Source organism: Salmo salar, chromosome 02 (genome assembly GCF_965601325.2).
Source record: "Salmo salar chromosome 02, fSalSal1, whole genome shotgun sequence".
Classification (NCBI taxonomy): domain Eukaryota; kingdom Metazoa; phylum Chordata; class Actinopteri; order Salmoniformes; family Salmonidae; genus Salmo; species Salmo salar.
This window is the reverse complement of record NC_138292.1, coordinates 31,769,143-31,786,263: the sequence shown is the minus strand read 5'-3', so window position 1 is coordinate 31,786,263 and position 17,121 is coordinate 31,769,143. Positions and strand designations below refer to the sequence as shown.

At 45.3% G+C, this 17,121-nt stretch overlaps 1 protein-coding gene across 2 annotated transcripts; it reads left to right on the top strand.

The window, feature by feature from the left end:
- The first annotated feature begins 1,633 nt into the window (after positions 1–1,633).
- g6fl (g6f-like) lies at positions 1,634–16,113 on the top strand. 2 transcript variants are annotated; one of them, XM_014159992.3, is made up of 14 exons: positions 1,634–1,806; positions 2,598–2,936; positions 3,159–3,422; positions 3,728–3,763; positions 4,185–4,357; positions 4,587–4,749; positions 5,649–5,710; positions 5,996–6,188; positions 13,753–13,911; positions 14,220–14,293; positions 14,913–14,939; positions 15,540–15,586; positions 15,670–15,732; positions 15,877–16,113. In XM_014159992.3, exons 1-13 carry the CDS (start codon positions 1,728–1,730, stop codon positions 15,692–15,694), a joined length of 1,641 nt encoding a protein of 546 aa, XP_014015467.3. In that variant the 5' UTR covers positions 1,634–1,727; the 3' UTR covers positions 15,695–15,732; positions 15,877–16,113. The 2 variants fall into 2 exon arrangements, with proteins under 2 accessions (XP_014015467.3, XP_014015461.3); XM_014159986.3 differs by lacking the exon at positions 15,670–15,732.
- Positions 16,114–17,121: the final 1,008 nt, after the last annotated feature.

Here is a 17,121-nt window from a genome sequence, read left to right as displayed (position 1 = left end):
CCACTGCTTGCCCTTTTCTTGTGTCAACTGGTCACACATCTTGCTGCTATGGTGGCACGCTGTGGTATTTCACCTAATAGATATGGGAGTTTATCAAGATTAGATTTGTTTTCAAATTCGTTGTCTCTCAATTCAATTCAATTCAAGGGCTTTATTGGCATGGGAAACACATGTTAACATTGCCAATGCAAGTGAAGTAGATAATAAACAATAAAAATTAACAGTAAACATTACACTCACAGAAGTTCCAAAAGAATAAAGACATTTCAAATGTCTGTCTCTCTCTGTTACTCTCTCCCTCCTCTCTCCCTCCTCTCTATCTATCTATCTATCTATCTATCTATCTATCTATCTATCTATCTATCTATCTATCTATCTATCTATCTATCTATCTATCTATCTATCTATCTATCTATCTATCTATCTATCTATCTATCTATCTATCTATCTATCTATCTATCTATCTATCTATCTATCTATCTATCTATCTATCTATCTATCTATCTATCTATCTATCTATCTATCTCTCTCTCTCTCTCTCTCGCTCGCTCGCGCTCTCTCTCGCTCTCTCTTGCTACTTTCTCTCTTTTCCTGTATTTTCCAATTTCTCACAATGTCATACATTTTTCTCTCTTCCTCATTTATCTCCCCCCTTTCTCTCTCCATTGTCCTGTTTTTCTCTTTCTCCCACACCCTTCCCCTCTTCTCTCTCTCCCTCTCTCTCTCTCTCTCTCTCTCTCTCTCTCTCTCTCTCTCTCCTCCTCTCTTTTCTCTCTCTCTCCCCCTCTCTCTCCCGTCAGCTCAGTGGTAATTAAGAGTGTATCTGGTAATGGAGTAATGGAGCTCAGAGGAGCTGATACCACCGTAAGCTTAATTAAACACATTTATGGGATGTAAAGACATTTAGCCCAGAGGTTCCACTGCTCCCACTATAACCCAAACTCTTTATTTTTCTCCCTTTATCTCGCTAACTTTCTCGTTACCTCTCTCTGTCTTTCTCCCTCACTTTCATTCTGTCCATCTCTTCCTCTCTCTCTCTCTCTCCACTTTATTGGTGTTTTTCCCTTTCTCACTGTCACATATACTGTACGTGTTTGTTCCTTTTGTCGTTCTCCAACTCCAGTATTGAGGTCATCGTATGGATTTTATCCCAAGTGAAGTTCTGCCCTCTCTGTTCAAGAACATACACAGTACAGTGACTGAGCTGCAGCACGAGTTTACATCATCATGTAGCCTGGTGTGTTATACTGTGTGCGTGTGAGTGTGTGTGTGTGTAGGTGTGTGAGCATGTTGCCTGTGTGCGTGTTTGTGTTTCTGTGCTAGCCTTTTTCCCCTGTGCCAGTCCTATAAGTGTTTATCAGTCACCAACAGTGAACACAGTGACGCTCTCTTCCTGAACACTATCAAGGTTTTGGACGGGTCGTATCCTGTTCACAGAAAAGGCACAAGTTCGGCCCAAATTACACCATATCCTCTATATATTGCACTACTTTTGACCGGTACTAATGGCCCCGGTCAAAAGTAGTGCACTAAATAGGGTATAGGATGCCATTTGGAACGTAACCACATTCCCTGTTAATGATAATTATAGAATACAGAAATGTTGCAAGTAAACTGGAGATGAGAAGGGTGTTGTTGTTTGTGGTGGTGGTGGGTGCTAGTGGAGAGTGTGTGTTGGTCTGTGTGTGAGTTGACTTTACACCTGCTCAGCTGCCTCCGCTTGGACCATGGAGTTTAGATGGCTCCTCTTTGTTTTTATTTCTTATTCAGTGATGCTCATCACTCAATCTGACACGACCACTAAAGGTACGGTGAAATTTGAACCATTGATAGCTGACATCGCACAAATTGCCTTAACTTGCAAGATTTCTCCCGTACAACTGTTGTGACTGGGTTACTCACTCGTTTTGAAGCTGAAAAGGAATGTGAGATTCTTCCATCGGTGTTCAGTGGATCTTTTATCAGAAAGTATATGGGAAAACATAACATACAAAATAATCAAGGTAGTATTTTATAAATAAGGTAGTATTTCAGTAGAGGTTTATAAATATTCCTGTCATTTGGAGTTCAAAGCAGGGATACACATATCTAATCTGTCCAGTCTGGCTGGTTCTCAACTCTCCTTGGTGTTTAATTTGTCCATTAATGCCATTGATTGGGCTTAAAGAGTTCACAACACACTGGCTCTTCCTGATCTAAATCAGTTACTGATTAAAAAGGAAGGATAAAAACCTGGGCTGTGTTCCAACTGGCACTCTATTATCTATATAGTGCACTACTTTGGACCAGGGCTCTAAGAAGTAGGGTGCCATTTGAGAGTCCTCTAGAAGCAGAGCTGAGCGTCTCTGGGTTAAGTCTGTGTTGATTGTGGCTCCAGAACAAGTCACCTCATCTCCTCAGGTCTCATCTATCAGTAGTGAGGCCAGAGCCTGATCCAACTGCAACCCCTTCTACTAGCACCTTTAGTTTTTACAGAGCACATAGAGCTGGATAGGTGTGAGCAGCCATGGCAGAAGTTCCCCTGTAAGCCCATTGGAAGGTTAGACCTATCACTATTTCACTCACTTGTTTTTGTGTGTGTTTTTTGTCATCATCAGACCCTGACTGGAGTGATGTCGTCGTGACAATGGTTGGCAGGGAAGTCACCTTACCCTGTGTTGATTGGCCTCTCACGGGCACGGTGAGCATTAATTGGAAGATGAAGCCTCTCAGGGTGGACCACTGGAAACTGGTCCTCTCGGCCAATGAGAGGCAGCAGTTCTCGGGCGCAGCCTCAAAGGCTTCCATGCGATTGGTTGACTCAAACTTTCAGAAAACTGGGGACTTCTCTCTGCTGTTTGTCCCCAAAATGGAGGACAAGGGTCACTACTCCTGTCTGATTAAACAGCAAGAGAAGAAACTGAGAGAGAAGATCATACTATTAGCCGTCCTCACAGGTATAGAACTGTGGTCCTGTACACAAAACAGGCTACCGTTACAGTATGTCCATATACATGTAATAAACAGGTGTGATGGTATTGATAAAAATATTTTGTGTAAATCATTTCCCATGCCCACTTTATTTGACACAATCAGGTCAGACTGTAGTAGCAATATCCCACATGTTTTCTATCTCTTCTATCATTCCTCCTATTTCCTACCTCCTACATCTTCCCCAGTCTCTATCTTTCCTTCAGCCACTCTCCCTCAGTACAGCACACTGCGTCTGATGGCAGAAGTGTCCCCCGCCTACGCCGTTTCCGAGGTAACCTGGCTGTCCCCCGGCGGGACGCCACTACGATTGGCAAGGAGGTCATGGGGGGTGGTCGCCAAGCTGCCCCAGATACTCCCCACTGACCAGGGGGTATACATCTGCCAGGTGTACCCAAGGGGTAACAGCAGCAACCCTATGTTCCCCTTCACTGTGGACCTCCGCGTGGATGGTGAGATATGACGGGGGGGATGGAGAGAGGGCGGAAAGGGTGTAGTGACATAATTGGAATCTGGGATGAATCTCAATACTCCAAACAAAGCATTGTATTTAGATCGGCGTTCTATTGGCATTGTTATGTAATTGACTAGTATTTATATGTGCTCCCACTATAACCACTGCTCTCACACTAACCCAAATGCTTTATTTCTGTCCCTTTATCTCTCTCACTCCCTTGTTCCCTCTCTGTCGTTCTTTCTCCCTCTCTCTCTCCCTCCCACCCTCTCCCTCTCACCCTCTCTCTCTCTCTCTTTCTAGGTATGAATGTGGCCTCGTTCACCAATATAAGCCATAGTGAGTGACGTCACCGTGTACAGTAGACTCTAGTCTAGCTAAAACACAGAGTCAGCAGCCTTTGGATCAAGCAGCACAATACAAACTGACCTCACTGAGGGACCAGCTCTCTCTCAGAAACATAACGACATAATCCCTGTTGCTGCTGTGCACCTCTCTCTCTATCTCTCCTTCTTGTCCTCTGTCTGTTCTGTTCCTCTCTCCACTGCCACTTCTGTCACTCATCCTCCTCTCTATATCTCTCTACCCCACCATCTTCCCCACATATTTCTGTCACTGTTCCCCCACCACTCTCTCGCTCTCTTCTTATCTCTCACGTTCTCTCTCGCACTTACGCACCTCTCATTCTCTTTCTCCCCCATTCCCCCCGTTCTCGCTTTCTCTCTCTCCCTCCGCCTCCCTCTCCTCTCCCCCTCCCTAGGTCTTCAGATCTCTATGGCCAGTCTCACCCAGACCCCTCTCACCGTCGCCTGCCCTCCGATGCAGGGCGACTATGTCCTGCTCTATTGGAAGCCCCCAGACAGCAGAAACACCAACACCACAACCCTGGTCTACGGGTATGACCGCTGGAGGGACCGCACAGAGAAAAGCAAGGTACACCCAGAAGAGGATGTGTGTGTGTGTGTGTGTGTGTGTGTGTGCGTATGAACTGAGTTCCTCTACAGGTTTCTTCCTTCAAGGGGGTTTTCCTGGCCACAGTGCTTCTGTTTCTGCCTGCTCCACAGGGTCCAGGCCGGGTTACTGTAAAAGCACTTTATGACAACTGCTGATGTAAAAAGAGTCTTTATAAATGAATGTGATTGAATGAATTTGATTGATCTAGACTCATGCCCAGCTGAGCCTGGATGGGCCATTGTCTACCCCAAAAGAGGGTTACTTCTCCTTCCTGCTGAGCCCGGGGCTGAACGACGGAGGCCTCTACTTGTGTAAGGTCTTCCTCAATGACAACGTGTTCATCCAGAGGACCCTGCTTAGCATCCTCCAAGGTACAGAGGGGAAGAGGGAGGTGTGAAGAGAGAAGAGTGATTCATTTATGTCTGATATAGAGATATCAGTATGAATAAAAACAAAGACTAAAAATACTGTCCAACTCCCACACACGCAGAAACACACACACCATACTCACACACCCGTCTGTCAATTTCTGCAGTCTTGGAAGGCTCTAATAATCACTGTCCCTCTGGCAGCCATCACAGCTGCGCAGACATGACCAAGCGATCTGTCACTGTCACCCTGCTCCACACGTCTGTCACACACACACACACACACACACACACACACACACACACACACACACACACACACACACACACACACACACACACACACACACACACACACACACACACACACACACACACACACACACACACACACACACACACACACACACACACACACACACAGCCCCGTGGACCCATGTATTTTTATCTTGCCTCATTATGGGTGTAATTATGTACGGTTATACCTGCAGCACTCCCACCAGGGCTGTGGGAGGCACACATTAAACACTGTAATCACGGACAGAGACGTGTGTGTCTGTAGGGCTTGATTACACCCAGATTGATCCTCATTGGGGTTTGATGAGACATGGGGCATCAGTCACCGTCAGGCGACACATTAGAAGCAATTCTGTGTAATGAATATATATTATTTTGACCCCTCTCTGATTCTCTCATTGTTTTCTTTCCATCCACCCCAACCCCCTTAACTCACCTTCTATCTCTCCTTGCCCCCCTTCTCTTTTTGTCCCCTGACTACCCCTTATTGGTACTTCCTTCACTCTCTCCTTATCCCTACCTCACATTGTCTTTTTCTTTCCTACTCCCTTGCCTTCCACTCTTTCTCCTCTCCTTCCCCCTTTCTCACTATCCCTCCATCCCAGTGAAAGCCAGACATTCTCCATCAGCCGTGGTCCTGACGTGTCATTATACAGAGCGTTCCCAGGTAGGTAACCATCCCCTGACTGGCAACATTCATCCCTCATCTCTTCACTTTGATAGTTAGCTGATGTGTGGTGAGCTTTCAGGCACAAAATGGCTCCTTGAGCACCTGGGCTGAGTTCATTAGGCACAAAACGGAAAACTGACTGAAACAGGGAAGGACAACCTGGACTTGTCCAATTAGAAACACTTTTTTTGTGTAAGTTTTCTATTGCATTGTCCCCTGAACATGGCCCTGGTGTATGAAGAACACACTGTATAAGCCCAATCCATCTCCTCCATCCACCAGGTGAAGCGGGTGGTGTGGAGCCACCAGAACCAGAGTCGCACGCTGAAGTGGAGCTCCTCTGGCCTGGGTCGCCTCAGCACCGAGGTTCCCCTGTCCCCCACCCTGGACATGGCTGGGAACTACACCTGCACCATGCAGCTGCAGAACGGACAAGCGGTCAAGGCAGTTTACACCGTCAAACTGCCCCCGAAAGGTTTAGAGAATCAAACGGTCCAACTTGGGCCTTTAGATATAGATCTAAGATCAGCGTACCCTCTCCTAGTGCTAACCATAATCAGTAATGCTAAAAATGCTAAACTTTTCTCAGGTCAGTGTCAACTAACTGTACCTAGCAGGACCAACAGTAGATATATAGGCCTATATATTTGTCCAAATAAGTCCCTTTACAATGCTTCCTTTCCTTCTAGCTATCATCTTATCCTTTCTTCCTCGCACCTACCCAGTCAGTTCCGGGGCGGTCTGGGCCGATGTGTTAGAAATGTCAGGGCCAATTTCTGGTCCCAGTCCGCCCCTGGTCAGTTCCCATCAGTGATTCCCATCAGTGATTAACACTCAGATGGAACCATACAAACAGAGAAGTTGTAAAACCAGGAGGTTATGTAACTCATGTTTGTATGTTTCCATTTGAGAGCTTTAAATATACTTTGCTCTTTAACACCACTATAGCCAACACCACTATAATCATTATGTCCAAATAGGCGCTCATCCAAGTCCATGTTTACTGAACATGAACCTCCTATATCAGTGGTCCAACAGCACACACGGACAAACATACCTGATTCAACTCTTTGAGGGCCTCATGATTAGTTGCCAGGTTGAATCAGGGGTGCTTGCCTGGGCCTACAATAAAAATGTGTACGGTTGGGGGTACTAGAGGACCGGAGGTGGGAGACACTGCTCTAGAACAGTGGTTCCCAACCTTTTTGGGTTACTGTTTCAACAACAGAATTTTGCTCTGCCCGGAGTAGCCCTGAAATACCCCCTCGTGCATTTTACCAGTAGGCCTATGGTTTCATGAGTCTTCTCAAGTACCCTCTGTGGATAGGCCGAGTAGGTCCTAGTACCACTGGTTGGGAACCACTGCTGTAAATCCTAAACACACCAGACATCCCTTCCCAATAGTGAGAAGTGAACAGCAGGCTAGCTCACCTGCTAATCCGTTAGCTATGTAAACACACCTGCCTGTGTTTATCCCTCTCTCCCGTCGCTCCAGTCCTTCAGTGCTGGATGTGTGCCTTCTCCATCCTCATCTCGTTATCTCCAGGGCCCTGTTGTGAGCTAACCAATCAGCCCAGAATTGGAATAGGCAGGATGAATTCTAAATTCCAATTCTAAATTCCACATAAACTTTAAATGTGAGAATAACAAGAATTGTACACATATAGAAGACAGAGAAAGGCACTGAATTCTGCGTGAGGATTTCCCAAGTATTGACTGGAGAAAACGTCCACATGACACCCAATATGTTCCCATGTCTGATCCGGCCACACACCACAAAGCATTGCTTTGAATGGGAGCCTAATTGTCTGTTTCACCTATTTTATTCATTTTACATTTTACATTTTAGTCATTTAGCAGACGCTCTTATCCAGAGCGACTTACAAATTGGTGCATTCACCTTATGATATCCAGTGGAACAACCACTTTACAATAGTGCATCTAAATCTTTTAAGGGGGGGGTTAGAAGGATTACTTTATCCTATCCCAGGTATTCCTTGAAGAGGTGGGGTTTCAGGTGTCTCCGGAAGGTGGTGATTGACTCCGCTGTCCTGGCGTCGTGAGGGAGCTTGTTCCACCATTGGGGTGCCAGAGCAGCGAACAGTTTTGACTGGGCTGAGCGGGAACTGTGCTTCCTCAGAGGTAGGGAGGCGAGCAGGCCAGAGGTGGATGAACGGAGTGCCCTTGTTTGGGTGTAGGGCCTGATCAGAGCCTGAAGGTACGGAGGTGCCGTTCCCCTCACAGCTCCGTAGGCAAGCACCATGGTCTTGTAGCGGATGCGAGCTTCGACTGGAAGCCAGTGGAGAGAGCGGAGGAGCGGGGTGACGTGAGAGAACTTGGGAAGGTTGAACACCAGACGGGCTGCGGCGTTCTGGATGAGTTGTAGGGGTTTAATGGCACAGGCAGGGAGCCCAGCCAACAGCGAGTTGCAGTAATCCAGACGGGAGATGACAAGTGCCTGGATTAGGACCTGCGCCGCTTCCTGTGTGAGGCAGGGTCGTACTCTGCGAATGTTGTAGAGCATGAACCTACAGGATCGGGTCACCGCCTTGATGTTGGTGGAGAACGACAGGGTGTTGTCCAGGGTCACGCCAAGGCTCTTAGCACTCTGGGAGGAGGACACAAGGGAGTTGTCAACCGTGATGGCGAGATCATGGAACGGGCAGTCCTTCCCCGGGAGGAAGAGCAGCTCCGTCTTGCCGAGGTTCAGCTTGAGGTGGTGATCCGTCATCCACACTGATATGTCTGCCAGACATGCAGAGATGCGATTCGCCACCTGGTTGTCAGAAGGGGGAAAGGAGAAGATTAATTGTGTGTCGTCTGCATAGCAATGATATGAGAGACCATGTGAGGATATGACAGAGCCAAGTGACTTGGTGTATAGCGAGAATAGGAGTGGGCCAAGAACAGAGCCCTGGGGGACACCAGTGGTGAGAGCACGTGGTGCGGAGACAGATTCTCGCCACGCCACCTGGTAGGAGCGACCTGTCAGGTAGGACGCAATCCAAGCGTGCGCGGTGCCGGAGATGCCCAGCTCGGAGAGGGTGGAGAGGAGGATCTGATGGTTCACGGTATCAAAGGCAGCAGATAGGTCTAGAAGGATGAGAGCAGAGGAGAGAGAGTTAGCTTTAGCAGTGCGGAGAGCCTCCGTGACACAGAGAAGAGCAGTCTCAGTTGAATGCCCAGTCTTGAAACCTGACTGATTAGGATCAAGAAGGTCATTCTGAGAGAGATAGCAAGAGAGCTGGCCAAGTACGGCGCGTTCAAGAGTTTTGGAGAGAAAGGAAAGAAGGGATACTGGCCTGTAGTTGTTGACATCGGAGGGATCGAGTGTAGGTTTTTTCAGAAGGGGTGCAACTCTCGCTCTCTTATTCCATTCTATCCTATTCTACATCCTTAACCCATTGTTCTGTTGCTTATCACAGCCAGACAGGTTGACCTGAAGTTGCACTACAACCACTTTAAAACGCTTCACAGAGCACTGACCTTGTAGCCCCGCCCGCCTGCCTGCCTGCCTGCCTGCTTGCTTGCCTGCCTGCCTGCCCGTGTGCCTGCCTGGCTGAGTGACAGAGTGTTTATGGCTTCTGTCCCAACGGAGGTAATGGGTTGTCACTGTCATCACCACCAGACCCGCCTGGGTTCAAATAGTATTTTCCCTGTGTCTGTCAGTGTCACTCTCTCTCTCTCTCTCTCTCTCCCTCTCTTCACACCCCCACACATCTTCAGATGATAAGTGTAAATGGTGAGGGAGGACACCAGGACAGCTCTCTGGAATGTATTCACATTCATTGTATCTGAGGAAGCACACACAGCCACAGAAGGATCTGACAGTTGAATGAATCTCCTAATGAAGATGAGCTCACTACCAATACCCCCATACATCACTGATACAGAGGAGCCATGATGATGACACACAACAAAGCAATGTTTTAACAAGAGTAATGGATATGCAAAGGGAAGTGTTGCATTTAGAATGAGCTCTTGTTTGTGAGGGCTGATTGAACGTTGTACTGTGGTCTTGTTGTCCCATTTACTCTCTTATTGGGATGTGGGAGAGAAGAGAGGAGATGGGAGGTAGGGAAGAGATGGGAGATGGGAGTAAGAAGTAATAGAGGAACAGAGGGGAGCAAAGAGGGAAAGAGGGAGGGATGGATGATAGACCCACATAAGAAAATAATATAGTATACTATGGTATAAATACTGTAGTATTACTATATTTATATACTATAGTATTCACTGTAGTGTTTTTGCAGCCGTTATTGTAGTATTCACTGTAGTGTTTTTGCAGACATTACCGTAGTATTTACAAAGTGTTTTTTTAAATGATCTTTGACGTAGAAGTGGGTGCTTTCTCCTTGAGGAAACCTGCTGGACAAATACTATAAGAGGAAAGGTTCCATAACCTGTAGGACTGTAATATGAATGGATTGTTCAATGCTTCTGCTCTTTTCTATAACCTGTAGGACTGTAATATGAATGGATTGTTCAATGCTTCTGCTCTTTTCTATAATCTGTAGGGAACACAATATATAGTCTATACTTGGCATGTAGGTTTCTCACTCATGGGTGGCAACATTTTAATTTTAATTTTATTTAACCTTTATTTAACCAGGCAAGCCAGTTAAGAACAAATTCTTATTTACAATGACGGCCTAGGAACAGTGGGTTAACTCCTTGTTCAGGGGCAAAACGACAGATTTTTACCTTGTCAGCTCAGGGATTCGATCTAGCAACCTTTCAGTTACTAGTCCAACGCTCTAACCACTAGGCTACCTGCCGCCACAAATTGGGATATGGGGGATGGGAATGGGTGGGGTATATGCAAATTGAATACTGTAGTATTACTATAGTAAAAAAACAATAGTGTTTTTGTGGATAAAACTGTAGTGTCGTGTCTCGAGTGACTTGTCATTAAATGTGAAGACTGTTATTTTATCAAATCAATTCTCTGTAATTATTATAATCAGTTCTCATTCCAAACGTCATAAAATTATTGTCTATCTGCACGAACCCAGCCTTTACTATGAATCATCCATACACCAATTGGCTCAATTATTTATTTACTAACTAATTAAACAATTACAGAATATACAATACATAATAACATTATACAGTGAATATCGTCCCTAGTGGACTTAACAAAAACTGTTTGGTTATAACATGATAGATTCAGAGACAAGAGAAGGGGGTTTTGGAAGGAAGACTAAGGAACATGGGTCTCTATCGGACCTGGGAAGCTATTCTCACATAAATGCATATGCCACTAACGATCGCTCATTCGGAAAAGTAATGCATTGTATTTCCGTGAAGCTGGCTTCGATAGTTGAGCTGGTGATGTGAGGCTCTGGTTTGCCCAGTCGATGTTGCCATTGTCCTTTGTAGATTCTTCCGGGTTGTTGTGTGAGAGGTTCACCTGGTCTGAGAGGTTCATCTCACTCTGGAGATTCGTCCTCGTCGGTCAGTGTTCTCGTACTAGATTTGCGCATATGTTCAGCTGCAATCTGATATATGCTAGTTTAGTATGCACTTCTTCTTTAGGTGCTCAATAGTTCAGAGTTCATACCATTTCACGTGTGGAGCAAGCTCTCACGTTTCCTGGTCTGTAGAGTTGAAATTAGAATTAGTCCTTTTCAACGTGGGGGACAAGTCCTGCTGTTATTTGGAATTGAGTTCCACAGAGGCTTTTATTCAAGAGTGGAAAAGGGTTGGTTCATCATTTCCAACCAATGTCTATTCACTTGGGTGTGGCTGCTGACTTAGTTCAACTTTACATGGGAGGCCAATTCTCTCATTTTAAAGGTTAACATCACATGACATCATTTCGCAAATAGTTGAATCTTTTACTCATTCATTTTATTCAAGAATTAGACGCAAGCCTCGTAACTGAGGAACCTGTATAAACAGAGTTAGGGTAATGTGGCTGTATTGTCTTTCATGAGGTCACAAACATGAAACGAAATGGACCGGGTCGTAGCTGGCTTCTCCACCGACCGTTTACACATTCTCCAAAATAGGAATATTGTTCAATTCTCAAATTCTGGGATGTAGTAGAATTTGGCAGGAGAATTCCTTTGTTCTACTGTGACCCTCTCTCTCCCATACTGCATGGTCAGGGAGACAAGAGTCTCTGCAAGGAATTTACGATGTAGTTGTAAAGTCATAAAAACTGCCCCTCCCCTCCTAACAGGAGAGCGGGGGTTGTTCACATCTCTGCTAGCCAATTCACTGCAAGGGCTAGCGTCATAACAGTAGTATTCTACACAGTATTATATAGTAAGTACTACACATGATCGAGTGATACTACAGTGTGTAGTATATTATTTGACAGTATACTACAGTTTACTTCACAATTTTATAGTAAGCACTACATGATTGAGTGGATACTACAGTATGTAGTATAGTATTCTACAGTATACTACAAAATGATATAGTAAGCACTACAGCGTGTAGTATAGTATTCTACAGTATACTACATTATTATAATGTAAGAAATACACGATTGAGGGATACTACAGTGTGTAGTATAGTATTCTATAGTATACTACACATTTCTATAGTAAGTACTGCACATGATCAAAGGATAATACAGTGTGGAGTACAGTATACTACAATATTCTATAGTCAGAAGTACACGATCAAGGGATACTACAGTGTGACGTATAGTATTCTATAATATACTACACATTTCTATACTAAGTACTACAAATGATCAAGGGATACTATAGTGTGGGGTATAGTATTCTACAGTATACTACAATATTCTATAGTAAGAAGTACACGGTTGAGGGATACTACAGTGTGGAGTATAGTATTTTGTCATGTGGGGAAGTGTGTAGGGAAAGGAAATTAGAGGAGAGCAGAGAGGAAGGAAGGGAGAGATGGTGCACCCAGGCCATTGAGGAGTGATGGTATTTACGCCTCACCTCGCTGCACCAAATTACCATAATTCATGCAGTGTTAAAGAAGCTGGCATTGAGAACAGAGCAGGTCAACCTGGCCTGGGGGTCAACTCCCTGCCACCACACTATTCCATTAGGGACCCCAACACACACACACACACACACACACACACACACACACACACACACACACACACACACACACACACACACACACACACACACACACACACACACACACACACACACACACACACACACACCACCCCCACCAATCAATTACACCTCACACAGCACTTCATGATTGATTCGTTTGAAGCACAATGTATAAGTCAAGACAGCAGGGCAAGGTGAAGGCCTGTAGAGGGAACTAACACGAAACAAACTTCTGGATGTTTTTGGGAATTTGTAACTTGATGATGTAGTACAAATAAAACATGGGTGCTATCAAATTTAGTTTTTTTATCCAGAAAGACTTGCAACCTCACAATAGAATCATCATGAATTAGCAATATATAATTAACAGTAACATGTTAGTAATGGTCACATCGCTGGTGTACAAATTAAGATATATATATATATATAAATGAAGATATACACTGGTGACATCAAAGTCTCTGTTATATTCTGGATGCTTGTGAGCAGGTAGTTGTCACTGTGGTAACTGACACCACATCTCCTATGTCTCCCTGTGTCTGTGTTTGCATGAATGATGTCACCTCACCTCACCATGCAAACACACCAGACGACTGTATTCATGTCGCGTGTGGCGCTTGTCAGTCTACAAATGGCTAATTTGAATACCATGAGCTAATCATCACATGGTTATGTCATGTAATAATTCCGTGTCTCCCCTCCCAACCTTCTCTTTCATCGTTCTGTTTCATCCAGAGTACTGTATGGAGTGTGATTTATACTGATTGTCTTGCCATGATAAGGAGTTAGACATTTCAACATACCCACATTGACTCACCCTCGCTATTTCGATAGGACCTCTCTGGAGCTAAACCAGGGATCAGGCCTGCCCCCTGCTGGGAATGAGACCACACTGTCATTGATGTACAAGTATTCAATTCATACAACACTCATTAACTTATTCTCTTTTTCTCTTTCTCACTTCTTTCTGTCCTCTTCTCTCAGACAACACAGAGAGCACTACTTCTATCTCTCCTCCTCACCCAGAGCGCAACAGTACCTCGCTCCTTCCCTCCCTCCTCTCTGCTTTATTACTCCTGGTGCCCCTGGTTGCCGCAGTTGCTGGTGTGTTGCTATGGAGACAGAAAGACATTTCTCGCCGCGGTGAGTCTTCCGGCGTTTTCTTTTTTGACATCCCTACCTCATTCGTGTTCTCTCCATCTCTGGACCTGTCAAGTCCAGTGAGTGATCTGGGGCATGACATATTATGAGGTCGATGAAATGAATCTGGCAGTCTGCCTCTCACTGTGTGTGTGTGTGTGTGTGTGTGTGTGTGTGTGTGTGTGTGTGTGTGTGTGTGTGTGTGTGTGTGTGTGTGTGTGTGTGTGTGTGTGTGTGTGTGTGTGTGTGTGTGTGTGTGTGTGTGTGTGGTGTGTGTGTGTGTGTGTGTGTGTGTGTGTGTTTCTCCACAGGTATTGAACAGTCTCTCTCCCACTACTCTGGGGAAGTGGAAAATATCTATGAGAATCCTGAGGATGTCAGACAGGTGATGGATTCATGCCTTCTCTGTATCTCAATACTCTCTGATGAATCTCTGTTCTCTTCTCCCTCTCTCTCTCCTCCTTCTGTCTCCCCACCATTTAATGTATTGTCTCTGGTCCTCTGTTTCTGTCTCTTTCTTCTCTCTTTGTTTTCCTTTGTTTTCCCGCGTCTTCTTCTTTACCTCTCATCTAACTCCCTGTCTCTCCCTTTCTCTATATTTCTCTACCCCCTCTCTCTACTCCTTTCCCTCTCTCTTTCTCTCTCTCTCTCTCTCTCACTCTGTGTGGTTATTGAACACTGTTTTCTCTCCTCTCTCCCTATAGACTTCTCCCCAGGGTTCAGTGTGTTTATTGAACACTGTTTTCTCTCCTCTCTCCCTATAGACTTCTCCCCAGGGTTCAGTGTGTTTATTGAACACTGTTTTCTCTCCTCTCTCCCTATAGACTTCTCCCCAGGGTTCAGTGTGGTTATTAAACACTGTTTTCTCTCCTCTCTCCCTATAGACTTCTCCCCAGGGTTCAGTGTGGTTATTGAACACTGTTTTCTCTCCTCTCTCCCTATAGACTTCTCCCCAGGGTTCAGTGTGGTTATTAAACACTGTTTTCTATCCTCTCTCCCTATAGACTTCTCCCCAGAGTTCAGTGTACATGGTGAGTTATTGTGTTTTGTTCTCAGCATCACAGACACAGAAGCGTTCCCCTGAGTCTGTGTGGGGAGGTGAGGTTGTAGTGGCCTCTCTTGCTAGTCTGTCCTCAGTGTGTGTGTTTGTGTGTGTGTGTGTGTGTGGTGTGTGTGTGTGTGTGTGGTGTGTGTGTGTGTGTGTGTGTGTGTGGTGTGTGTGTGTGTGTGTGTGTGTGTGTGGTGTGCGTGTGCGTGTGCGTGTGTATGGGTGTGTGTGTGTTTCTCCCTCTTCTGTCAGCAGATATGTCTCCCCCCATCAGAACTGTGGTTCAGAAAAACCTGTCAGTTCTTAACCGTCAGCCTTACATTAGTGATATTAACAAATCAATCGCATCCCACCCAGGAGGATGCCTTTAAATGTAATCTCCTCTCTCTCCCTTCCTCCCCTTCACCCCCTACTCCCCCTCTCTCTCCTCTCTCATACTACAATGCCCCTGTCTTTCTCTTCTTCTCCTCCCCTCCTATCTCTTGCTGTACTATGCCCTTCTCCCTTCTCTTGCACTCCCTCCCACCCACCACTTCTCTCTCTCTCTCCTCTTCTTCTCCTCTTCTTCTCCTCTTCTTCTCAGGACCTGAAGCCCAGAGGGGAGGATGATGTCTATGAGGAATTGGATCGGTAAGAATTAAATTGCCCTGGGTCATGCGTGGTGTGTGTGTCTGTACGCATTTCTGTCACAATTTCCCATCTCCCCTTCACAGGCCCTCTCACCCCCATCAACTCTGAACATCACTATGACACTGTCAACCTGGCGCTGCACGTCGGTAACATAATGTCGCATAATGCACTGACAGTGAAGTGTGTGTGGTTTTGGGTGCGACGTGCAGCACGCCATGCATGGGTGCATACGTTTGTGTGTGTGTACCTGTGTGTATCTGTGTGGTTTAAGAGCGTGTTCTTTTTTTCAGATACGAATCATGCAGCCTTCTGGAGACCTCCACATCTCAGGATTTATCAGCAAAAGCTTAAAGCAATATTATCTCTCCTCTGTTCAGTATATGGACATTTACAGTGCCTTGACTTTTTCCACATTTTGTTATGTTACAGCCTGAATTTAAATGAATTACATTGAGAATTTATGTCACTAGCCAACACACAATACCCAATAATGTCAAAGTGAAATTAATAAAAATGAAAAGCTGAAATGTTTTGAGTCAATAAGTATTCAACCCCTTTGTTATGGCAAGCCTAAATAAGTTCAGGAGTAAAAATGTGCTTAACAAGTCACATAGTAAGTTGCATGGACTCACTCTGTGTGCAATAATAGTGTTTAACATGAGTTTTGAATGACTACATCGTCTCTGTACCCCACATACACAATTATCTGTAAGGTCCCTAGGTCGAGCAGTGAATTTCAAACACAGATTCAACCACAAAGACCATGGATGTTTAACCTATGCCTCGCAAAGAAAGGCACCTATTGGTAGATGGGTAAAAAAAAAAAATTAAAAGCAGGCATTGAATATCCGTTTGAGGATGGTGAAATTCTTAATTACACTTTGGATGGTGTATCAAGTCATTTCAAAGATACAGGCATCCTTCCTAACTCAGTTGCCGGAGAGGAATGTGGCAATAGAAATTAACTTTATGTCCTGAATACAAAGCGTTATGTTTGGGGCAAACACAACACATCACTGAGTACCACTCTTCATGGTGGTGGCCGCATCATGTTATGAGTATGCTTGTCATCGGCAAGGACTAGGAAGTTTTTTTTTAGATAAAAATAAATATAATAACCTCCCGAGTGGGGCAGCGGTCTAAGGCACTACATCGCAGTGCTAGAGGCATCACTACAGATCCGGGTTGGGTCCCAGGCTGTATCGAGGGGCGTGACCAGAAGACCATAAGGTGGCGTACTATTGTCCCAGCGTCGTCCGGGTAAGGGGAGGGTTTGGCCGGCCGGGATGTCCTTGTCCCATCGCGCTCTAGCGACTCCTGTGGTGTGCTGGGTGCATGCACGCTGACATGATCTCCAGTTGGACGGTGTTTCCTCCAACACATTGATGCAGCTGGCTTCCAGGTTAAGTGAGCACTGTGTCAAGTAGGAGTCCGGCTTGGCAGGGTCGTGTTTCACCTCTCCTGAGTCTGTACGGGAGTTGCAGCGATGGGACAAGACTGTAACTACCAATTGGAAATCACGAAATTTCCAATTG

Bases quoted from the DNA above. Each gene is read 5' to 3' on its own strand.
- g6fl (XM_014159986.3), top strand. From the start codon at position 1,728: ATGGAGTTTAGATGGCTCCTCTTTGTTTTTATTTCTTATTCAGTGATG. The intron at 4,358-4,586 runs GTACACCCAGAA...TGATTGATCTAG, and splicing joins ACCGCACAGAGAAAAGCAAG to ACTCATGCCCAGCTGAGCCT. The intron at 6,189-13,752 runs GTTTAGAGAATC...CTCTTCTCTCAG, and splicing joins CGTCAAACTGCCCCCGAAAG to ACAACACAGAGAGCACTACT.